This window comes from Argiope bruennichi, chromosome 11 (genome assembly GCF_947563725.1).
Source record: "Argiope bruennichi chromosome 11, qqArgBrue1.1, whole genome shotgun sequence".
Classification (NCBI taxonomy): Eukaryota; Metazoa; Arthropoda; class Arachnida; order Araneae; family Araneidae; genus Argiope; species Argiope bruennichi.
This window is the reverse complement of record NC_079161.1, coordinates 102,420,227-102,446,431: the sequence shown is the minus strand read 5'-3', so window position 1 is coordinate 102,446,431 and position 26,205 is coordinate 102,420,227. Positions and strand designations below refer to the sequence as shown.

Genomic DNA, 26,205 nt, shown 5'->3' with positions numbered 1-26,205 from the left:
ATTTCCATTTGATTTGAAGCAACAATAAAACTGAGGAAAATGTCAAATGATTTTAAAGTAAAATATGCCTTATATTGATCCAACATCTGCGAAGTTTGAGTTCCTCAAAAAATAAGATTCGCGCAGAATTTTGAAAGAAAAGTGTGTTTGCTTTACAGACGCATCATTGAAAAATCAGATGGGACACATCTGGGTTGTCAACATTGTTTTTCAGACATTGTCTTGTGTCTTGCTAATTTTATTTTCCATGTATGCCTCGAAAGAATCTTAACCGAAAAAAACCAAATTACTTAGAATGTATTAAAAGTTTCGTAATCGGGGAAATGCCATTTACATCGCCAAATTATTAAAAACAAAGGCCTTGTAAGCAAAAAGGTTTATGGGCGTTTTTTATTGTTTCCTTTGGAAAAGAAAAGTAAATAATTCAGTAAGTATTTCTTTTCTTTCTTTTTTATTGTGAAATGCAAGGAAAAAGCTTATTTTTACTTATGAAGTAGTTCAATCTAATTAAAATAATACAGTTTACAAAATTTATTAAAAATCTAAAAGACGGAATTCCAACAAAAAATTTTTTTATAGAAAGTAGAAAGTCTTTGTGCTTATTATAACGATTAAGTTTTAAAATAATGTGATTAACAGCTCTTATGGAATTATATTTTTAACATATAATCTCAGGATTTTCTATCTGCATTTTGGATACCTGGTGAATTATCCATTATAGATTTAAAATATTTTCTACCAATGTGAATTCTCGGTAACAATACATTATTCCAATAGATTCAGAATTTAATTATGATTTTAATCGATGACTTTAATATTTTTTATTCCATATGCTTGGTACGCATGGGAGTGAATTGTTAAAACTTAGCTACTTTACGATTATGCAACTTCTGTAATAATGAATTATAAATAAGTCATTAAAAAGTAGAAAATAATCAAAGTAAAAAATTGCACTTTGCAACACAGGATTAAAAATACATTTTAAAAAATATCATTTATTAAACTTATTCTCCCAGTTTTCTCTCGTATTGCAACATGAGGATGACAGAAATATTTACGACTGTCATCCCTTAAAAACATTATAAATTATTTACCAATCTGATTTGTTAGTTTCTTCACATTGAAATATGGATTTTTTCCCAAGATCCTTTATGTTACAGTTATGGATTCTTTCAAGAAAGGCTGGTTCACTGAGACGGGCACCTTGCACAGTGACGTGGTTATGTCGGTGAAAGTCAACAAAATTTTGTATCACGAAAAATCCAAGTACCAAGATATTCTCATATTTGAATGGTAAAAGGTCGATTCTTTTCATTTTTTATATCTTTTATTTTTAAATAAAAAAATGAAAACTATTTGAATTAAATTTTGGCGAAAGAAAGTTCTTAGACCCTCCAAACTACTTTTCAAAATGTTAATGTCCACAGGTTGGATATTTTTTGTAACCGCGTGATACGATATGCGTGATGAAAAATTTGTTCAAAATACTCTATAGAAACAGCTTTGCTCTACTTTTTACTACAATAAAAAATCATCTTTTCAATGATATTAATCTAACTGTCGTTCAATTTTTTCCCATAGTTTAATCAAAATGTAAAAATATTTGCATGCATAATTAGCATAAATATTTTTTATTGTTGAAGTGAAACTCAGATCATCTTCATTGTTGTTACAAATATTTTATAACATATTTCTATGACATTCTTTTAAGTTGAAATTTCTGCTTACCTTTTTACATTCTTTGGCAAATGATTCTGCCTTCGTTTTAATTTTATCAAACGTTTTTGGGGAAACAGTAAATAAAGTCTTTTCAGGTACAAAGTATATTTTAAAAAATATCCATTAAACTGAATGACTATGATTGTGATTTTTTAAATTTCCTTTTATAACCTTTTTTTACCTTAATAAAATATGTCAAATAATTTTAACATTATAATTTTAATAATAATTTAATAATAATTTTTGTTACCTTAAATAAAATATGTCTCATACTTTGGTAAATGCGCCGAACCATTTTAATTCTGAAATTAACTTCACATTTTGTATTAGGAATAAAAAATTGAAATTGGCTCTTGGAATTTTTAACAAGCAGAATATGTATAAGGCTACAGCAAAATCTTGTCTTAAATGTCTATTGCGATTTGAAATTCAAAATCATCTTGTTAAAAATGAAACACGAAAATAAAATGACGTAAGATATTCAGTTGAATATAAAAACGTAATTTATTCAATTCAAATACGTAAAATATTCTGTTGATATAGAACTGAACAGCAATTGTGCGACATACAAATGAGCTGCCAAAGTCGATGAATGCGTTTCTTTCAAGCAGAGACAAGGAATCGTAAATCGAGAGCTTTCTGGCTAATCAGAAACGCCTTTCCAGTTTAAAAACAATCATCTCCTCAAAATGTGCAAACTATGAATTAAAAAATACATAGAGTTGTATTTATTGTCATAAATGTAGAGGTTATAATAAAGCAATTTTTTTAATTATTTTCCTTGCTATTTCGACGATTTTCTTTCTAAAATTTTAACATAATGTAACGAATCCTGAGAAATTAGAGGAAGACTCATTATGGATAGTAATTTAAAGACAATATTACAATATTCTGGAAATTTCAAAATATAAAAAGAAATTACGGAAAGGATTTCTAGCCTTTTATCAACAATTCGAAGATTCTTTGAACTTTTGTTGGCTGTTGTTTTCTTGCACAAAAGGACGGATATTTAATGAGCATGAGAGCCAGTCTCAATAATCCCTGTTTATACGGCTTAGTTCTGTAATGATGGGGGTAATTTGCTGTCATTAAAAAAAGGTCATTCATAAAACATATTAGACTTATTATATACATTGAGTAATCTATTATAAAACAAATCCTAATTCCTATTCTTATTTCCAAATAAAGAAAAAGTTACATTTATTAAAATTAGTCCAGCATTTGCCATCCTCACCAAGTTAGTTTGTCTGCAAATGCTTTTATTTAACGCAGTTTTTATTCTTTTGTATCGATGATGGAATTCAAGTTAATTCAATTTTTTCTATGTACAGATTGATAAATTTGAATTACTTTGACGTAATCCATTATAAGAGTCACTCATCTGATAGCCATGGGAAATAAATTGATTCTTATTTATTAATATTGTAAGAATTGAATGCATTTTGTTTATTATTATAAATGCATAGTGAATTCAGCATAAAAATAAAGATATTAACTTAAATATTATTCTGTAAAAGAAAGAATAATAGATACAGATACGGGTGGTTGGTGGCTAAGTGATTGTTTGAGTTAATTGATTTTAGCACATACATTGAGGGCTCATCTTATTAGCTTATTTATCCAGGATGACAAAATATGTCATTATTTTTGGCATAGCCAACCTCCGGATGTTAAAGTAATTTTAACCAATTTTCCTAGTGACAAGTGGGGGCGAGTTTTAGTCCTCGACAATGCCGTTCAGCTGGCGGAGTTTGACGAATTTGCCTGGCAAGAGACATCCTCCTTCGTCTCCCTTAACTCTCACCCGCATCCAAAGAAGGCGAGTATGGTGATATTTCTAAATGCAATGATTTCATCACAAAAGCACACTTTAACCCCTTATGGATGAGGTTATATTTAGTTATTGCTGAGCATTTAATAAAACCTTACGCTTGACCAAACGGAAAAACTTGAATCGCAGAACTAATACTGTTACGGCGAAGATTTCATTATGAGAAAAAATAGGCTTCATTATAGCGTCTCATGTACAAATTCCTGATAAGGAAGTGTATCATTTTATCCACAATCGAACCTGCAGCCCTCTCTATTATTATTGGGAATGCAAAATTTCATGCAGATATATAAATCTGACGACAATATGCCAAATTTCGTCTATCCACATCGTTGCATTCTCGTTCTATATCGCGTTCTAGCACACGCAAATACACGATAGAAAAGTCAACCAAATTTGACAGATCTGATGCAGAGCTAAATTCTAAATTTCATTCATTCAATTACGTACGTTTAAGAATTATCATTTTCCCATGGGCATGTATAAAGATGCAAACTTCATATAAACAGAATTTGTCTAAAATTCGATAGAAATCAGTTTTTTAAATAAAGGCCTTATGGATTTCATAACTCTAGATCATACCGTTTCTGTGTTATTATTTTGCCCACAAGCTGGCAGATAGGTCTAATTCCACTAATTATTATTTTTTTTTTTCAAAGATGAAAGTTTATTCAATTTTTTGGCGATTGTAAAAGTTTTTTATATATGCATTGTATACAAAATATCCATATTAATTATTACAATATTAATTATTTATTCTTTTGATCACTTGTAAGCTGCATACTTGTGCTTATTAGTTTTTTGTTTACCATGTATCTTCCAGGTCTTGATCATCGGGGGCGGTGTCGGAGGAGTTGTGAGAGAATGCTCGAAGCACCCTCTGGTGGAATCGATCGACATATGTGAAATAGATGAAGTAAGAAACATAGCCTTGTAGAATCATTTTATCATCAATCATATTTCAATAATAATCTATAAATTTTTATAACTGAATAAGCAACATGTACGAGTAGACAAATAAAGTGTTTGTTCTTAATATCTAATCATATTCATTTCTATAAGAAACACATTTTAAACTAATAAATGAACTAATAAAGAATTAACAAACACCTAACAAATACAGGAGAAAATATTGGGACCAAGGGTATGGAATGTAACAAGGGAAATATTATATTGTATTTTTACAGGGTTATTCAACTAGTGTTTCTCATGTCTGTAAAAATGGAATCTATTTTTCACACATTTTCTAATCCGTTTAAAGTTTATGCCCTCTGTGACGATGCGCTCATTCAATATATTCAGAATTCAAATGTCAATGGATCGATTACTGCTGCTTCATATCAGATTCACTACGCGACTGTGAGTTTCAAAAAGTATTGATTCTAAGATCTCATAATATTTATAATAATGAATTATATATAAATAAATTATTCAAATTAAAATATTTCAGTAATAATTAAGAATAATGAATAAGATAAAAAATTCTACTTCATAATGCGCGTGTTTTTATGAGTTATTTCAAATTTATTGTATATTATTACATTTTCTTGTCCACAAATTCTCTCGCATCTTAGAATCTCTCTAGTGTTAGAAGAATAAGATTTTGTGTGTTCGTTCATTTTTCAAGTTTCCTGGATATTATGGTGCGATTATTTTCAAGGCTTCGTTGCTTTTATTTTCCAGTTTCTCGAAAAATATGTTTGATGGTTTATTGTGAAATTGCTTTTTAGTTGTCTCCCTCTTCCTTCAAAAAGAATAGGTAAGTTTTAAAAAAAATCGGATTATTTGATGGCAAAAAATTAAATAGCAAATAGTTATACCAAGGAGACAACCAAGAAAGATCCAATGAGGCAATGGAAATAGGTGCATTTTCGAGGCAATTATTTGCCATTATCCCATTGGCGTCTCTTGATCCTCCTGAGGTAGGCGTGAGCACAATAATTGACCTCGTATAAGCGCTGCTAAATATTAGTTTCTAGAATTTATTTTTACAAAACCATCTTCCGCAAGACAAGCAAACTATTTATTCTAACTCTCATATCATTTATTCAGAAATGTTAGTTAGTTTTGTTCAATGTTTGTAGTTAAAAATCTTTTTAATTATATTTCTAAGCTGATGATTTTTTAAATATGTATGCATATGCCTGTGTATATGTGTACACATCACCTTAATGCTTTTATTATTTTTGCCACTATCTATCTGAAATTTACTGTAGCTTTCAAAAATTTCGAAATAATTCCCATTTCGCCTCTATTATTTAAAATATTTAAGGATGCACTGCTATATTTAAAATAAAATAAAAATTAAATTTACTCTTGTATTCACAGAAAGTACACGAAGCTTCAAAGAAATTCTTACCATTCATGTGTAAAGGTTTCGAGAGCACCAAATACAAGTTGCACTTTGCGGACGGGGCGGAATTTGTGAAAAACCATCCCCAGGAGTATGATGTCATCATCACAGATTCGCCAGATCCAAAAGGTATGAAGATTTGAGGAAATAATACGCAATTGCATTGCACAATAGAATCAATTCATGTAAGGTCACTCCTGTAAACTGTGTGTGTTTAACGATTCCACAAGTGAGATCATTTGACCTCTCCCGCTCTATTTGTGCTACAAAATCTGACACAAATACAGTGGGAATGAGTAGTGCGAAACTATTTCTCAAAATTTTAAATAGGGTTTTATCTTATTAAAAAATACGAAAGATTTTTGAACATTTTTTATAATAATTTCTGAAAATATCACTGCTCAAAAATTATTTTTGTACTATTTAAAATGCCAAAGTTCGTCATTTTCATGTTACCAGCTTCATTATCATATTGTATTATCCTTCATTTTGAATTTTTTTTTAAGATACTTTTTATCGATTCCTTCCAACAATACTTGTTATTGTTGCAAGAAAAATCATACCCACCTCACTGTTTTTCCAAATATTTAATTGTGCGTTACTTTTCATTGTTAAAAACCAACAAATAAAGATTCTACGTATATTTCATAATCTTTCTGAATTTTGTATTGAATTTTTTTTTTTTTTTTTTTACCTTTTGATTTTATTTCCTTTATTTTTTAGCATCCATTCATTGATCCTTCTAAGATATTAAGTATACTAGAAAAAAATCAGGTTGCTCTGAATGATTGTACTTACTATTCTTTAATTTTTATCAGCATATCTCATTCCAGATATATTGGTTTGAGATGAGACTTAATATACGTTCATCATGCCAGACAAATTTAATGTTGGAATCTGCAGTGCAGGAGGAATAAGAAAGTTAAGTTACAAAGCTAAGTAAGACAATGGGCAATTAGATATTATTAGATTCAAAATATTACTATTTATATGCAGTTAGGTCATGTCAATCTATTAAAATGGTTTATCCATAAATAGTGGAATAGTGGTAGGCAGCAAAAATAATCCTATGCAAATTTTTGTCCCATTTTAAAATTCAAAAATAAATGGATGGAAAAACATGAAAATCAAGTTATTAATAAAAGAATTCATTGAAATTAGACGTAACCGAAATTCATACCAACCAGCTGGTCACCGAAAGCGACTAACGTATCTAAGCAACTAATAACTAAATCTTTCAGAATTGAATTCTAAATCTTTCTAAATAAATTATAGAATTTTATTGGATGCGTTTATCGTACACGCCTTCTATTAAAGTAAAGAAATTATTTATTGATATATTTACTAAATAAAAATCAAAAATACGAGATAATTACGTTTGTTGGGGGAAAACTGATTCCATTATCGTATGCATAGAAAAAGCATAAACACTTTGAAAAAGGCATCGATTTTAGCATTCGGAGAATATTGATCCAAGTGCCTATTTGATTGATAACTCATAGCTACAATTCACTTTTATTATATAGCTCATGTATAATACTAGAACAATGGAATTCTAAAAAAATGTTAAATAAATTTTTGATTTTCAATCTATGATCTACTCCACGGCCAAGAATATTTCATTGATGCCTCAAATCCTTCATCAAAGATGTTAGCACTAGATTCAGTTTCCAGAAAAGCTTATCATTTTTTGCTAGTATCTTTAAAGAAAGATCGCAATAGGAAAGAATAAGGATATGGTCAATATCTATTAGCTTTAATGCCATTCTTTATTTCATGGATGAATGATGCAACAGATTCATTCGATTGAAGACAAAACCGATTCGGCAAATTCTTTAGACCGGCGAGATGAAAGAGCTGCTCTTATCGTTTACGGTAATTCGAAAATTAAAAGAGAGATATTAAATCGCTTTTGCATATAAGGAAAATTTTAATTAATATTAATCTTATATTCTTCTAAAAATAGGAAAATTTCACACACAAAGAAGACTTTCTCCATATCTTTTTAAGACTTGATCAGTGAGTTGGCATTTCCTTCTGCAAGTTCTGCGTGTCTAGTTTATAACTAAAGTTTTCCATCAGAAATATGTTTCTTGAATATGCACTTAATATAATATTCAAGTCAAATAACTTGCCGATAAATATTCATATGCATTATGCAGCTGGGAGCACGAACGTGAAATTCGTATTCCCAGCTGCATAATGCTAGGAACATTGGAGATTGTGCCTACCCTGGGTGTCTCTTCCATGAACAGCAAAAATAAATTCTTAATATTATTTTTTCAGTGTATGAAAGCCAGAAAATATTATTATCAAAAATTAGTATGAAGCGAAAACTGTAAAAACATGAGATAATGATAGAAATACTTCAAGCAAACTACAATTATAATCATTTTTATGATACATATAATTTTTATGATACATATTAATTTTGAACATTAATAATATGCTACATTTCAGTAAATAAATAGTTTCAATAAAAAATTTTAATAAAAGTGTACTTTTTAAAAATTATATATATATATATATATATATATATATATATATATATATATATATATATATAAACAAATTTGATTAAAAGTTTCATTTTTGCACAGGTGTAGGAGCTTGTCTTTTTGAAAATTCTTACTACGTCTCATTGAAGAAAGCACTCAAGCCAGGAGGAATCTTGGTGTCTCAAGGTATTGAAAATTCTCTGTGAAATCTGCTTTATGGTTTCTGAATTTTTTCTGAATGAATACATATGGATGATGCATTTGTAATAATAATGTGGGTAACATTTGTAACAACAAAATTTTGCATTTACCAGAAGAAAGAAGTTTTAAAGTGTAAAATGTTTCATAAATTAATGAAGTGGTTCATATTATACGTTCTAATTCAGTGTCAAGTATTTGATTCAACAAGGTACAAATTAACTTTAATTAATTATAACATAAAAACGATTGGGTACAAATTTTCTATGAAAGCTATCTTTGAAATGCACATTTTACAACTTTTGTGTTGTGAATCATTTCACTGTTATTGAAATCAAATAACATTGTTATAAAAATTCAACTTTTGTTGTAAAACAATACAGAAAAAAAAAAGATTAGATTTGAAATTGTAATTTGAAATATCGCAATATAATAATGTTTTACATGGGATTCATGTGGCATCATTTCATCCATCTTGAATTCTGTACTTAGTGATTTTTTCCATCACAGAATTTACAAAAGAATGCCAAACTTCATATTAAAACGAAATTCAAAGTTTTAAAATATTTATCTGGCATTAAAAATCTAACATTTACTTTGCTTAATTGTTCTTCAGCTATCAAAATATTCCCATTTATTATTCCCAATCTAGTTATTATTATTATTATTTTTTTTTTTTTTGCACGTGGCTGTGTAGTGGGAAATCACAAATATTATTAGGAGATTGTATTTAAAATTAACTTTCAAAAATTAATTAAAATAGGATGATTTCTTTGATTTTTAAATTTCAATTAAACATTCATTAAATATCTAATTAAAGATGTAATAAAGCCTTACTTAATGAGCATTCAGCACCCAAGAATGAACTTCGCAACAGTTTGGTAATTCTAGATTCAAGAATCAGTTTACTAGCGCATATACATTACATAATATATAATGTAATTTCGCAAAGTATACCAGTCTATAAACACTGCCACGTTAAGAAATCTAATGTTGCAAGAAAGCTAATATCTGATTTTTCCAAAGTGAATTATTACATTAGTTTATTGTACAACGAGTTGTAAGTCAATTCATTTTTGCATAGCAGGCGAAACAGACTTTGAATGAGGTTTAAATGGTGAAGAACTTTAAGGGGAAGTGAGTTCCTTGTTTTGCAGAATTTAGATTCTATGAAAGTTTTACATAATGACGTGAATGTCATTTCTGAGTAACTTCTCTAAATTAAGGGTTTTAAAATAATTTTTTGAAAGTTTAATCTGGTATAAGATACTAAAATTTCAAAAAGAGATCGTATTCTTATGGTTCTTATTCACTCAACAATTTATTTAAGATAAAAAATTAAACAGAATTAATTAAACAGAATTTAAAAAATTATTGGTTCCAAAAATTCATTTTATAGATGCTGCCTATTATTAGTATCCTGGAAGCGAAAGATTATTGGAAATTATTATTATGTCCATCACTACTATAATTCAATTTTTTTTTTCATTTCAAATGGGAAATTTCAAATTTCAAATTTAAAAAATTCAAGTTAAAATTAACTCTAAATTTTAATTTAGAGTTAATAAAATTATATGTTTATAAAAAATGATTGCTGCGATTATTTTTTATGGATGTTATTAGCGGATTTATGACACTTTAAAAAACTCTTCCAAACCCTCCTAAAAAGTCATAATAAAGCACTCGTTTGAATTTTAAGGGAAAATTTTTTGAAGCCAAACAAATGACATTAAAATTAAAAGTAGATACCATTACTATTTCAATTTATTTTTAATTAAATAACCCAATTAAGATTTAAAAGCCCATTTCCTTACTATCCTAAAAGTAACTTCTTAGGTAGGTAATTTTAATCAAATTAGGTCATTTTAGACCCAATAATATGACTTGCAGAGCATTAGTATTTTTTAATTGTGCATGTATTAATTTTTAGATAGTATCCAACCTGTAATCATGTTAAAAAAAGAGAAAATTATTAAGGTGCATACTTCTTGTGCATATCTGTCTGCCTGCATTTTTATTTTACAGACGTTTTTCCTCTAGGTACTTATTTTACATCCATGAGATATAAACTCTGTGAGGAAGAAGTGGAGTATTTCGACCCACTTTTCATAATCATTTTAAAATTATAAACTTTTACACTTGCATATTCTCGGGAAATGACGTAATGCAAAAAATATGACCTATAAAATGAAATGTTTCATTGAACCTACAGCCACTAAATTTGGGGTACATACTGCAGGGATGATAAGTACTTATTAAGAAAAAGTCATTCATTATTTTAATTTCTTTTTAAATAATTAGAAATGAATCGAATTGAGTCGAAATCGAAATTAATCGATTAATAGTAAAAGCTACAAGCTAAAGAATGAAATTATATATTCATTTTGTGCACAAAACTTTTACAACAAATATAGTACTCATAAATACAGTACTTACCTCAATATAAATATTTTGTACAGGTGCATTGTCATCCCTTTTAATTTAAATACACCCCTTTTTAACTATTACCTGCATGTTGTTTTAATGTGTCTGTCATACAAAAGAAATATGTACAATTTTAATTGAATTTACAAATAAATGGGTCACCTTTACCAAAATATAACATTTTTTCAACTATTCTTCACTTTCTCCGATGACGACGGTGAATTCAGCAATAACTTCAGAAGTTTAATCTTTGATTTCCTTCAAAAGAAAAACTGCACAATGGACTTAAATGACTTCTGCAAATCTGACTTTTTTCTATTTTATTTTTTGTTATGAACTTTTCTTCGACGCGTGAACTGCGAATCTGAGCTGAATATCAATATCAGCGCAGCGTTTTTTGGGTGGACTTAGACTTTAGAGATTCGAATAAGAATTGAAAAATTTCCTTTCCGTTATTATATTCTTCTGAATGACTAGTTTTCTTTCTTCTTATACTCTTAAGCGTTTTGCTTTTTAGCGCAACTTTTTTTGTATATATATATATATATATATATATATATATATATATATATATATATATATATATATATATATATATATATATATATATATATATATACGGAAATTTTTTTCTCTTTTAATCTAAACATCTTCTTCCATAATACGTTTTAAAATAACTTTTGATATTTTTTCTTAATCATACTTTTTTTTTATTCCAATGTTTAAAGTAATATCCACTTTCTTATTCATTTTATTTTTATAAAAAATGTAAAAGGTTTTGTGTTTTGTTTTTTCCTTATTTTATGATTTCATATGCCTTATTGTTTTGTTCCAATATATTGTTAAATGCTTCCTTTTTACCTGCATTTCCTAAAGAGTGTAAAAAGCATATTTGTGATTGTTTTCGTGTAGTCCTTAAGAAATTTTTCACATCGATTCATCCATTCAGTAGCCATATTGGTTACAGGCGCGGAGGTATGAGGAGATATTTTATGTGTCACCAAATTGGAATGAAAATGTTAAATGCATTTTCATTTTCTTTAAAGCGAAACATATTATTAAGGTAACGCATTGCAATCGTTTAAGAATTATGTTTCAAAAATTGAATAGAAATAATGGAGAAAAGTGAAAATTTTATATTTTTGATTAGACGTTAGAAGTAATTTCCTTACAAGCCTCTATAAGGGGAGATCGAAGAAAAAGTTCTCATGATTTTTGTAACATCATACTGATTTTAGGCTGATATATTGTCTGTAAACTGCATGATATATGTACGAAAATCTCAATAAGAAATTAAATAAAATGAAGAAATTAATACTGTGAAAGTTTAATGCAAGGCGGACAGACGGACATTCTAGAATGACACATTACTAGTACATAAAAACAATTAATTGCAGTATGTATAAAGAACATTGAATCAACGCTGACGTAAGTAATTGCTGACGTCTGAATCATCATAATTGCATTACCAAATTATGATGATTCAGACTAAAGGTTCGGAACTGTTTTTATCGAATTTTGCATTTAAACATACCCCCTCAAAATGAAGCTAGATGCCGTTACGTAGCACAGGGCATCTTTCAATGAGCATCCTCGCTATCACCATGAGACTAAGGTATTTGAAAAAAAAAATCTTGATTAGCTGGAATCTTTAGAATTGCACCATTTTGTTTCAGGGGAGACCTTCTGGTACGACCTCGAAATGATGGCGAAAATGATCAAGATGTGCAAGTCGCTGTTTCCAGTGGTGGACTACGGAACGACTTACATTGCTACTTATCCAGCGGGCCATATAGGATATTTGTGCTGTTCTGACAATCCGGTAAGCGATCATATTTAGAAACTTTCAAAATGAAATACAGTAAAAGCTCATTACAGAAAAACAACAATGCATAACATTACAATTAAATAAAAATACATAAATGCAGTGAAAATTGATCTTATAACTTACTGCTCGTAGTGAGCAAATAACAGCAGTGTTAAATTTAATAAAAGTTCACAAATTACTGAATCGAGTATTTAATTTCAAAATTTGTTACTATAATGCTCCGCTTATAAGGATCCATATCTGTTTTCAGTTAAATGCAAATCCGAAGGACCATTTCCAATCTCACTTACATTTTAAGTTCTTAATGTTTGAAAGTGGGTGTCTGTATGCATTCCAGGGAAAGCATTCGAAGCAGTTATGAAATTTTATAACTCTAATAATAAACTACAGTATATTCTGCATTTCTTTAAGTGCTTTTTAGGTCATCATTGATGAAAATATTCCAATATTTTGCCATCGCAATTACAGAATTCTCATAGTATCGGAAGTTTACTTAATTTTTACTCCCACCGGAAGGAGGAACCCTAGAATCGAAGATGAGAAGCTTCTGGTATGGTGGTTGGCTCTCACCACCCTGGTGGGTACAGAGATAAAGGAAGTTGGTTACCTCCTATGGATGACGGGGCGTACTTCCCTTGGGAAGGATTGTACCATGGCCGGTGATGGCTCTAAGGACTCGACCACAGATCTCAAAAGTGTTGATATCGCGGTGGTTCAATTTTTCAGTTTTTTACATATGCCTTAGGGTGGGTCGGGGTAGTCAGTTTGTGATTACTTAATTTTTTCTTGCTATAAGAATTTACTTTTTTGTCTCTTTGGAATTATCTTGTTGACGATGAGCTGCAACCCAAGCAGCAAAGAGAAGTCGCTAAACGATTGGCCAAGCATCGCATCCATCTGATATACGCCGCCCATATTTTGCCAATGTCACCTTTGCATTGGCGCGACATCGGATTCTGACCATATTTTTTTCTGTCGCCTCTGAAGATCGCTTTTTCATCGGGGCGAACTCCTACGGCGACTTAGTGAAAAAGACCGGCTCAAAGCAATCGGCTCATAGTCGCCTCGATGTCGGGAAAGTTGCTTTTCCTAGGCGGCGCTATGCGAACATATTTTAGAAATTTCCCATGAATCACCTGGCGTGTATTGGATTTTGAAATTCAACCAGCAACGCATACTGTCATTTGAAGAAACTTGGTAAGTGTAAAGTTTTTATTATTATATATTTGTAAATAATATATTATTTATTCTAAATAGTGAATAAAAAAGGTTATTTTTGTTGAAGCCGTTCGAACTCGTTGCTTACCTGAAACATGGAGTTGCACGTGATATTATTAGCGTTAGGCGTAAGCGACCATTATCATTTCTTTTCTTGTTTGTATTCTTTTCAAGTGATTTTATTTCTTATCTTTTTTTGTGTGTGTGTTCTTAAATTATTGCAGATATTTTTCCATTTCATTTACAATGCCTTTCCTTTTGTTAACAACAATTTCTAATGAAAAAAGTTTTTAAAAAAAATTAAATTGCGTTCTTATGTTTTGGTTTTGCAATAACATTTGTGTTATTATTTTTATTTCGACATAAGGCTAAAAAAATAGATTAGCAGAATATATTTATTGTAAATTTCAAAAAAAAAAAAAATCTTTAAAACTTGCAATTATGTAGTTATATTTTAATACTCTTATGTGAATAGTTTATAATTATTTCACCTTTCATAAAATAGTAACATAAATTTTACACCCATTAGTTTATATTATTTTTCTCTATTGTCCTAAACATTATTATAATATTTGCCTATATAGTTCATTATCAGATTGAAAACATTATTAAGCTTATGAAGTTCTATAAGACTTTTACTCCTTAATTACATATCTCCAATTGTCAACAAATATTTTATTTGTACTTTTAAAAGAAATTAAAGCTCAATCATTATTCTAATTAAGGAATATGTTTTTTAGGTTCATCAAATCTGCAAAAAGAAGAGTGAACTTGAAGAAAAAGTATATGTATAATTCTTTATATGTATTACCAGCAAAATATGAAATCCAGTATTCTATAGAATGCCCAAGCATTGTATATAATGCCTAAAACAAGCCAGTAATGTATGAAACAATTTGTATTTCATACATTTTCTAAGCATTCTATAGAATGCCAAATGACAACCTGGCAAAGTATGAAATACATCTCTCATTTAATAAAATAAAAATTTTGTGCAACCTTTGTTTCAAAACTGAAAATGCAATTAAAGATAAAATACATTTTAAAATTTATCTATAAATATAAACAAAAAAAATTTCTCACTATTTGTTTGGAAACTACTGTGCAAGTTTCTATTCCTGACTTCAAAAAAGAGCAAAATATTGGAAGTTACAATTAATGTGACGGAATATGGTTTCTACCAACTTGGAACATCAGAAGGAAATTTAAAACAATTATATGTCCCAATTCACTTTATATCCTAAGAACTTGTTTAGAATTGAAGTTATTCCAAATCACAAAATTTCTCTCTGGTCAGTTGCAATTACTCAGATCAGTGGAAGCAATCAAGGATTTATCAGATGTATGTGTTAAAGTGCCAAAATATGTAATGTCTTTTCGTGAAAAATGTAGTAAAACTTCAAAATGTTGTAATGTGATAGGCTTGAATGACAAGTAGGTAGATTTTAATTTCTGATTTTTTTATCTGAAAACTTATTTGCCTTAATTAGAAAGGCATAAATTTTGTTTTGTACAAATTTTATTTTTCTATATAATTAGAATAAATTTTTTTAAATGGCAACCTCATTATTTTTGCAGACTGACAATTCAAGTGATTTTAATTCTATTTAGCTTAGTTAATTTTCCTTTTCATTTACAATTTTTCTATGAAAGAAGTTTAATAAAATATTAAATAACATTTTTATATTTTGGTATTGAAATAACATTTGTGTAATTATTTTTATTTTGACATGAGGCTAAAAAAAGTTTAGCAGAATGTATTTATTTTAAACTTTCTTTAAAATTTGAGATTATGCAGGCACTTTTGAGTACTCTTATATGAATAATTTCAAATTATTTCACATTTCATAAAACAGTAACATAAATTTTACTTCCATTAGTTTGAGTTTTTTTTTTTTTTCTTTATTATCCTAAACATTATTATAAAGTTTGCTTACACAGTCCAGTATCAGAACAAAAATATTATGCTTATGAAGTTCTATAATACTTTCGCTTGTTAATTACTCATCTCCAATTGTCAACAAATGTTTTATTTGTACTTTTAAATAAAGCGGAATCTCAATTACTATTATAATTGTTTTCTAGGTTCATCAAATGTAATCAAAAAGGAAAAATGAAATGTATAAATAAATGTATAATTCTCTTTATATGTAGCTGAAGATTCAGTTATACATATATATAATATTTATATAAATGTGTGTGGATTTTTAGAAATTTCAAACTCTTCAAGTATTACATAATAAATAAAGTTTAAATAAATTTTTTATAAATGACTTTGTGTCAATATTATTTATTCTTGTAAATTATAAGTCATAGTTTCAGGATTTTGCTTGGGTGTATAAGTCATTACAGAAAATTCAGTAAAAAATTTCAAGTAAATTATTATTTTACTTTGTATTTCTAAAATATTATTTAATGAAGGTCTTTGTAAATAAATTGTTTTGCATAGTTGTTTTTCTTTTCTCCTAAAAATAAAGAGGGGAAAATAATAATTAAAAAAATATTTATCTAAAGAAATTTTGTATAATTGAAAGTAGTGTTTACATTTTTAGGTATGGAGTTTTTGTGAAATATTCAGAGTTAATCATAGATCAAATTTGGTTCTTGTGCCATGAAACAAAACCAAACTAATAGATTTAAAAAAATTAGAAATTTGAAGTAAATTGTTAATTTGTGCTTGTAAAATGTTATCAATTGGACATTAGCTAACACTAACATTTGTAATGAGGTATACAATTTCTACACTATAAAGTAACTTTGTAAGTTAATAATAAATAAGATTTCGTATAAGTGAAAGAAGTGTTGTATTTTTGTGCATGGAATTTTTGTGAAACATATTTTTCAAATATTCAGAGTTAATCATAGATGAAATTTGGTTCTTGTGCCATGAAACAAAACCAAACTAATAGATTTAAAAAAATTAGAAATTTGAAGTAAATTGTTAATTTGTGCTTGTAAAATGTCATCAATTGGACATTAGCTAACACTAACATTTGTAATGAGGTATAAAATTTCTACACTATAAGGTAACTTTGTAAGTTAATAATAAATAAGATTTCGTATAAGTGAAAGAAGTGTTGTATTTTTGTGCATGGAATTTTTGTGAAACATATTTTTCAAATATTCAGAGTTAATCATAGATCAAATTTGGTTATTTTGCCACAAATCTAAACCTCACTAAACATAAATTATGAAAATATTAGAAATTTGAAGTAAGTTATTAAATAAGAAGTAAGTTTGTGCTTGTAAATTGTTGTTTATTGAATATTAGCTAACACTAACATTTATAATGAGGTTTAAAATTAATGCAATATGAAGTAACTCTGTAAATTAATAGTAAATAAAATTTCCTATAATGGGAAGAAGTGTTCCATGTTTGGGTATGGAATTTTTGTGAAATATTCAGTGTTAATCATTAATTAAATTTGGTTCTTGTGCTACAAAACCAAACAACTAAATATAGATCAAGAAAATATTAGAAATTTGAAGTAAATTATTAATTTGTGCTTGTAAAATGTTGTATGTTGGACATCAACTGACACTAACATTTATAATGTGTAAAATTTCTACAACTTGAAGTAACTTTGCATGTTAATAGTAAATATAAGGAATTTTGTAGAATTGAAAGAAGTGCTGCATTTTTGTGTATGGAATTTTTGAGAAATATTCAGTGTTAATCAAAGATCAAATTTAATTCTTGTGCCATAAAACCAAACTAATCATAGATAATAAAAAAAATATTAGAAATTTGAAGTAAATTATTATTTTGTGCTTGTAAAATGTTATCTATTGGACATTAGCTAACACTAAAATTTATAATGAGGTATAAAATTTCTTCATGAAGTAATTTTGTAAAGTCAATAGTAAATAGAATCAGTAAAATTGAAAGAAGCATTACATTTTTGTATATGGAATTTTTATGAAACATATTTATGAAATATTCGGGGTTTAACATAGATCAAATTTGGTTATTTTGCTAAGAATCTAAACCTCACTAAACATAAATTATGAAAATATTAGAAATTTGAAGTAACTTAATAATTTGTGCTTGTAAAATATTTTCTATTGAAGAAACATATAATAGGAATTATATAATTTAGTGTTTTAAACTATTTTTAATCAATGCATTAAATTTTAGGGTGTTAAAATAGGAATTTGTGTTTTATTCCTTATTCTTTAGGAATTATTTGTTGATTACTCACATTAAGCAATATAAAAGTGTGTATAGTAAAAAAAAATATTTTTTTAATAAGAATTATATATTTTTCTATTTCGAATTTAAAATAGCTTTTAAAAACAGATGATATAGGCAATATATGTAATACACCTACTTTTAAATTTCTAATATCAGTTAAAATCATTCTGATTAATTATGTAATTGAAACTATGATTATGTTAACATTTCTTCCCATGCATTAAACAATGAAAATAAACAGGAAATATCAATGAAGGAAATAAATCTTATATGTAGATAGATGTTCAGGGGATCAAATTTAAAATTATTTCTGATAATTTTAACATTTGTTTATTTTTTTAAAGAGCAGTAAAAAAATGTCATTTAAACATTTTATAGGGTAAGGTTGTGGTAAAATCTATGCTATAATAATAGTTAAAAAAAGTTGGAAGAATTATTAGAATGACATTTTCCATGAATTTTTATCAAAAGCAAGTATTTTATGGAATTTTAAATTTATCAAAATAAATAACAAACACTATTATTAATAGGTAAAAAAGAAAAGTAAACTATACAAAATTTTGAAAGTATGATAGTTTTAAATATTATGACACTAGTTTCTAGAGTTTGAGAAAATTGAATAACCATTAAACTAATATTTCAATTTGACACCAGCAAGTGTTCAGAAATAAATTGCCTATTGATTGGCATTTGGTTGCCCATTGCTAAAATACATGGGGAAATGATTGGTATTGGGTCGCCGATTGTTAAAACACATGGGGAAATGATTGGTATTGGGTCGCCGATTGTTAAAACACATGGGGAAATGATTGGTATTGGGTCGCCGATTGTTAAAACACATCGGGAAATGATTGGTATTTGGTCGCCCATTGATAAAACAGGTCGCGAAATGCTTGGTATAACGTCGCCCGTGATTATAACAAGTCGCCAAAGGATCGGCAAATTCGTCGAAAACAAGTCGGGGCGGCCATCGCGCGGCGAACCGCCGGGGGACATGACCAATGTCGGGGCGAGATCGCCTCCGATCTCGCCCCAATCTCGCTCGTTCCGTGGGGCGATGCTTGGCCAATGGTTGGCCAACGATCTTTTGCTGCTTGGGAAATTATTTGTGATAAGGGATTTAAATCATGCAGTTATCGTTATATCGGCATCTATTGCATTATTTTGGGAGAATAAATTATTATCTGCATTGCAATTCATAATTTGGTGTGCATTCTGTTAAAATGGGTGAAATATGAGAAAAGTAGACCGAAAAACATGCAAGTGTTTGTCCGCCACCCAGAAGAGTAGAAATGGCAATTGAACAACAGATGAAAACTATTTATTTGGTGATGCTTACCGACCAGATATACGTGGGCGTGTCCAGTTTCGGGACAACAACTCAGATTCCTCAAGTATTTTTTTCAAATAATTGGGAAAGTCCTAGAATTAGTCCCTCAGCAGCAAACACAGGAAAATTTTGCTAATCTTTATTTTATATGAAAGCTTATAACTTCCAAATATGTCTTCAAGGATCGATTGTACATACCGCCTTCAGTTTTTGAGAAAAAGCAGAAAAAATATTAGCCTATTTTTTTTAATAGACACAGCACAGAATTACCATGCCACTATACTGGTTTTACCAAATTACATTTCATATAAAAACTTATGGTTCGTAAATATGTCATCAATAGTCACCTATCCTTCCTCGTTACCCTTGAGAGAAATCTCAAAAATACTACTTAACTGCATGTTCTTATTCTCTAAGAAAAAAAATCAGCAGAATTTCCTAACCCTAATCATAGTACTGATTTCATAATTTTTTATTTCAGATACATTGCCACCCTATTCTATATTCTCGATATATATTGCAAAATCAAACTTTAGCAGCAAAACCTGCAGCTTCAACAATCGATTGATTCCGCCTATATTCGTACATTAAAAACCAATCAGAATGCTCTAAATTTATTGAGCAAACATAATTTGAAAAAGTACTTTCTTTTGGCGTAGTAAAATGTGGCCCATCAAAGTTGATTGTCATAGCTAAATTAATATTATTAATATGGCAGATAAACAACAGGACAACGAAGACGATTACTTCACAACTATGCAGGTTTTACAGCCATGGAAAATGATTCTGAACACTTTTTCTTAAACATTCTGTATTCCACGAACATTTATAGAAGGAATAGGAAATTTTGCGACGAGATTGATTGTAGAATTAAATGATGTCTCAGGTTTGAAGAAGATATTTTTACAAGACCGAAAAGAGAAAAGAGCCAGTAAAATATTTAATAATATTTCTTTTTTTTTTTCAGGAAACTAACTTCAGGAAACCTCTGCACACATTTTCACGCGAAACTCTGAAGTTATTTCAATTGAAATATTACACTCCAGAGATCCATCGAGCTATGTTCGCTCTACCCTTCAAAATGGCAGAAGTGAGTTCTATTTTTTTTTTTTTTTTTTTTTTCGCCAACCCTTCTAAAATGATTAGATTTTTTAAAATTCTTTATGAAACGTTGTGGTGTTAAACATTTAAAATGGCATTTATCTTTGTCTGAAAAACATCTCTAAATATAACAACTAAGCAAGTAAAGTGTATATTCGTATTACATCATTAAATTTCAGAGTGATTTTCATTATGGTTTAATGTGGTCTACGAATCTAGGAGAAACTGATAGCAACATAAATAGAAATAAAAAAAATTTAGAAATTTTATTGATTTGCAGATTTTTGTAATAAGTAAAACATTTTTCAGATATTCAAATTTTTTTTTGCACAGTTTTTTTAGTTCCACTTATTTCGTATTTGTGTAAATGGATTGTGCCATCAATTTTACATCGATTATTAATGTCCATATACTATTTTAATGTTTCTAAAATTTAATTTTCAGTTTATTCCTTAATTTGTTAAATTTTTATTTAGCTAGAAGGATCCCATGACAGTAGATTTAAATAAAAGAATTATCCATTAATTAGAATGAATTGTATGTCCAAGACTAAGAGATAAGAAATAATTAAAATAAGAATAATTCCTTTAATGCAAATTTATAAAAATGTCCTTTAAAAACATTTTTATTTCAATTTTACTTATTTTTCTTTCAAAATTGTTCTTTCATAATTAAATACAATGATATCAGAACTAAAAACTATATACTAACAAAAACATCGAGTCTCTTGTTCCACACACACTTGGCCACTATCCTTGCAGGTGTTTATTTTTTTCACACACTTTTCTGTATACACCTAGGACATTTTAATCAAAACAGTGCCATGCTGACATACAATAAAAATCATACAGTAAATGAATTTGTAATGAATGTATATGGAATTGTAAGCGTTTTTTATTTAATGTGTGCGTTTGTTGCAGGCATTGGGATTAAGCTGGGAAGTGAAGTGAAAATATTTCTACCTATGAAAGCATGTTCAAACGATAGCAAGCTGCTGAAAGAAAAATGGAATCTATTACACTTCAAGTCCGTTCAAATGTTTTGGAACAAATTATTGCTTTAGCAACGAATTTCAGCCACTTGCACTTATTAATTTATTTAATGCATCATATTATAAATTATTGATCTTCAATTTTTAAAAAAATGTGTATCTTTAAAACAGAATAACTGACGCAGAGCATTGAATTGACGAATAACAGAATCTGCCTTAGATATTACAAAATCCCTTTAGTGAAAAAAAGGGACAATTATCTCCTAAAAAAAGAATGTCAATTTATAAAATAAAATCCTTTTTCTTTGCTGTCATTATTGTTTTCAACACTAATTATTAAACCATTTCTTACAAGCTAGTTTAAGAAAAAGCGTAATTAAATTCATTATATTATATTTAAACATTCTTCGGTACTTATAATAAAAGCGTGTGCGTGCACACTTGAAATATTACAGAACAAATGGATTTATATTGTTATGTTGTGACTTATGGCACTTTACAAGCCAGCTGACAGTTATCTGTCAGCGATTTAAGCCGAGTGAGCGTCTCTGGTTTTTTCAGTGGCGCCAACTAGTGCCAAGAGTACAACTTAGCTACTTCATGCCTCACATTCGCTTGCACAACCCCTTTTTACAGGCGGGCACATTCACACACCTCACAGATAGAACAGAGAAAACGAACAACCATGCCCGAACCGGGACTTGAACGCGGAACGGCAGATCACGGGGAAGACACTCTACCCCTATGTCAGGAAGCCGTCAATACACCATTTTTATAATTCCAAATAATTTTGCAATTATGTTGATTTTTTTTTATCGTGGAATTTTTTTAACATTTTTTTAATTAATTTTCAAAAATACTTTAAGCACATTTCCAACAACATATTTCATATAAAATTAAAAGAAAATTTAATCTGCAGTACGATATTGGTGCTTCGAGAGTTTTTAACAGTATGTTGCCATGACATTGATGGAATCTCAAATTAAAAGTTAACTCTTACTACAGATGAAACCTAGAAAAATTGTGTGTACAGCACATGCCTGTAAGAAATAAAATTAACATGAAACTTAGTATTTTCTATAACGATAATTACAAGAAAAAGATTCGTCTGAACTTCCAAAATATCTGTATTATTTATTAAACTAGCCACCTATTGCGGCTAGCTTGTTCTCCCAGATTATTGATTATAGGGTAGTTAAATTATCAATATGGTATGCACTTTTTCTTTTAATTTTACCATGCTGAAAGACCGAAATATTTGAATTTGGTTTTATCAGTCTACTCAAATTACTGCATCGTTACAGTTTGTTTATAAAATTTTTAAAAGGTTAAAATAAAGAAAAATATGCGAAAATGGACCTTTTTTTATTTAATATAATGCAAAAATAATTTGTGTGAAATAATACTTTTGGATGATATGGCCATCAATTTTCATAAGTCATAGCGCCTATTTTAAAGTCCATTTTAGCGCTAGATAAATCTTTTTGTTTGACACCTAATTTTTAATTTCTATTTCATCTTCTATGGGGATATGGCATATCCTCTGCAGAGCATTTCTAATATCATTTTGAAAGTCCATTAATTTGCGAGGCTTTGAATTAAGCGAAGCTTTAAAAAGTAACACAGTTACGGTTCATTGAAGTAGTCAGACGACTTGTTAAATTTGATTGTTGCCATTCGATTATAAGTAATAAGAGCGATTTCTGTGCGACGTACGTTAACCTTTTAATTATATAGATATTCTGTAGCAATTAAGCCACACATGTTTTAATATATATATATATATATATATATATAACCAATCTTAAGTAAGAAAAAGTTTGAAAACGAAACTAAAATGAAAACGAAACAAAAACAGTTTCGAAATCGCAACTAAAATTTATAACCTATTTAAACTAAAACCAAAAAAAGAACTTCATAGTATTTAGAGAGCGCAATTGCAGCTACTTCTAAAACACAGATGAATTGATACAAAAGTATTAGAATCAAGTTAATAGGAAAAACAAAAAATCAAAAAAAAAAACCAAAAAAATAATAAAAAATATTAAAAAAAATATTAAAAAAAGAATCCGGCCTGAAGACTTTTTCAATAAAGAATTATATTTTATCCAGCTTGAATTAATAAAGTTTTTGATGAATTATGAATTTTGAATTTTTATATGTACCTTAAGTCTCATGAATTGCATTTAATAAAACATTTTTGAAATATTAAAAAATTATGTAAAGAAAGCTTCACTTTTTTGCAATTAAAACTGACTGAGTTATGAATATTTGAATTTTGTATGAAATTTGTATGAAAAAGGTGGCGATATTAAACCATTCCATTGATCGTCTCGAAAAAGATACACCAATCAGTTCCTGTAGTTTCCACACAGATAATTGGCCTAAAATACTGAAATTATTATTTGCTTTTCTACTCTAATGCTACTCTTCATAACTCGAATAGTTTTAGTCGTAAAAGATTGAAATGGTTTTTTTTTTATTTAAAAGTTAAAATGTGTTAAATATTTTACTGAATAGTCATTCATTGGATCAAAAGACTGGGCAACATTTAGAATGTGTCATTTTTTCAGAAATATATTTATTGACTGAAGTAAAATAAAATATCGTTATTTATGTCATTTAAATCCTTTTAAAAATAAAACTGAGAATTAAATTTTCATATTGAACCAGAAAATTTTTTATTGCATAATTGAATTATTTGAGTTTTTCAGCCCATTTGAATTTTTATTGCATTTAGTGCATAGTAAGAAATTTTTATTGCTTTTGATACATTGCATACACATTTTTTTAAAAAAAATCTCTATAGTATACAAAAGACTTCAGTACTGAGCGAATCAATTTTCTGCACGCATAATTTTTAAAACCATAATTGGTTTCAAAAAATGTTTTTGTGCTGACTGAAGTTTCATCATTTCTGTTTCAAATAAAAGTTCAATTTTTAGGGCATATGACAAAGAAAATTAAGGAAATACATAGTACAACAAACAAAGCGATCGATGTAAGGCTTCTAAAAAACTATGAATTATATGATTATCAAAATTTATAACATACAAAAATTTTACTGAAGGCGCCATTAAGATCAAGTTACATTTAATAATTAAATGAAAATTTTAACGTCCATTATTAATAATAAAGTAGATGGTCGTCAAAATTTGCTGGTATAAGATACACCTAGAATAACTAAAGAAAACGGATTATGGGTTGATCATGAACAAAATTTTATTCTTGCGGATTTGGTGCCAGTTCCTTAGTTTGTGTTTGATCAGATATTGACTGTTGTTATGAGTGATGCAAATGAGTCTAACTGAACACTGTAAATAAGGATTAATTAATTGATATTTATTAATAAATAATTGATACAATTACAATTAAAGAATCGAATCTGGTGGAAGGATATGACTTCATTCCTTTTTCTCCACATAATTTTAAGAAATTAATAATTTGAAAATCAAAATATTTCTTCTCTTAGCTTTTAATGTATTTCATCTGTAAAATATGACACTATATTTTTTATTTACTTGTATGAAGAAAAACTACTAAAAAGATATTTTGAAAACGAATTTCACAATTTTGAATCCTATTTGATGACAAAAAAAAAAGCACGTAAGCCGCAAATCTTCCAGTTTACCGCCACATTACATCAGCGCTTCATCGACAACAGATTTAACTTGAATCCAGTCACTTATTGAAGGAATATTCGATGAAATCGTAACTTCTGCAGCCTTCTGAAACAAATCTCTATTAATCAGTAGTAATAAATAATTCTTAGTATATCACCACTGTTTCAAAATGTGATTATTAGATATGATTTCTTGTCGTATTGATATAATAGATTTTTCTTTAAAACACTAAATGAGACTACTAAGGCCTCAAGTAATAAACTAGCTAAAATGTTAAGTTAATATAACGCTGAACAAACAATGCAGTAATTAGAATGTTAATTTTTAAAATGCGAATTAATTAAAATCTCAAAAATCCCTTTAAAGGGGAGATTTCGGTGATGATGATAGAAAGTGTTTATTTTCCATTTTCTAGTCTTTGAAATGTAGATTGTATTTCTGTTTAAGCTAACTACAGTTGACTTTATTCATTATTAGTGATAAATATAGCCATAACACACATGATAGTATCTGTCACAGGGGATAAAAGTAAAATTATCACCAAAGATTATGTTGATTGAGGAAATGAAAATAAGCCATGCGCCAAGGGTAGTAAACTCTTAACGGTTAATTAGTTCTTTATGTATGTCTATACGCAAATGAAATCAGTTTGCTGATCTATGAGAGGATGATTATGTGATTATGTCCTTGCTTTTTTGAACATATTGAGAACAAGTGTAAGTTATTATAACCATCAAAAAATTAAACGTCATTTTTGAATAAGCATGAATAACTATTTAGACCTTCCTGAAAGTCTGGCAATACTTGGAATGATATCAGTTTCGAAATAGAAACGCATACATTTGGTAAGTCGCAATCAGCAGTTTTGTTAATAATTTGGTAAGTTGTCATCAGCA

The 26,205-nt window shown here is 28.4% G+C and overlaps 1 protein-coding gene across 2 annotated transcripts; it reads left to right on the top strand.

The window, feature by feature from the left end:
• Nucleotides 1-236: 236 nt before the first annotated feature.
• Nucleotides 237-22,000, top strand: LOC129957660 (spermidine synthase-like). Of its 2 annotated transcripts, none has more exons than XM_056070106.1 (9): nt 237-427; nt 1,145-1,293; nt 3,418-3,538; nt 4,374-4,466; nt 5,879-6,032; nt 8,504-8,587; nt 12,700-12,845; nt 20,562-20,684; nt 21,616-22,000. In XM_056070106.1, the coding sequence occupies exons 1-9, from the start codon at nt 380-382 to the stop codon at nt 21,643-21,645; spliced, it is 948 nt and encodes a 315-aa protein (XP_055926081.1). In that variant the 5' UTR covers nt 237-379; the 3' UTR covers nt 21,646-22,000. The 2 variants fall into 2 exon arrangements, with proteins under 2 accessions (XP_055926081.1, XP_055926082.1); XM_056070107.1 differs by having other exon boundaries at nt 268-427; nt 1,161-1,293.
• Nucleotides 22,001-26,205: the final 4,205 nt, after the last annotated feature.

Excerpts from the sequence above, each read along its gene's own strand:
- LOC129957660 (XM_056070106.1), top strand. The coding sequence starts at position 380 with ATGGGCGTTTTTTATTGTTTCCTTTGGAAAAGAAAAGTAAATAATTCA. Across the intron at positions 1,294-3,417 it reads GATATTCTCATATTTGAATG|TGACAAGTGGGGGCGAGTTT; the intron begins GTAAAAGGTCGA and ends CAATTTTCCTAG. Across the intron at positions 4,467-5,878 it reads ACATATGTGAAATAGATGAA|AAAGTACACGAAGCTTCAAA; the intron begins GTAAGAAACATA and ends TTGTATTCACAG.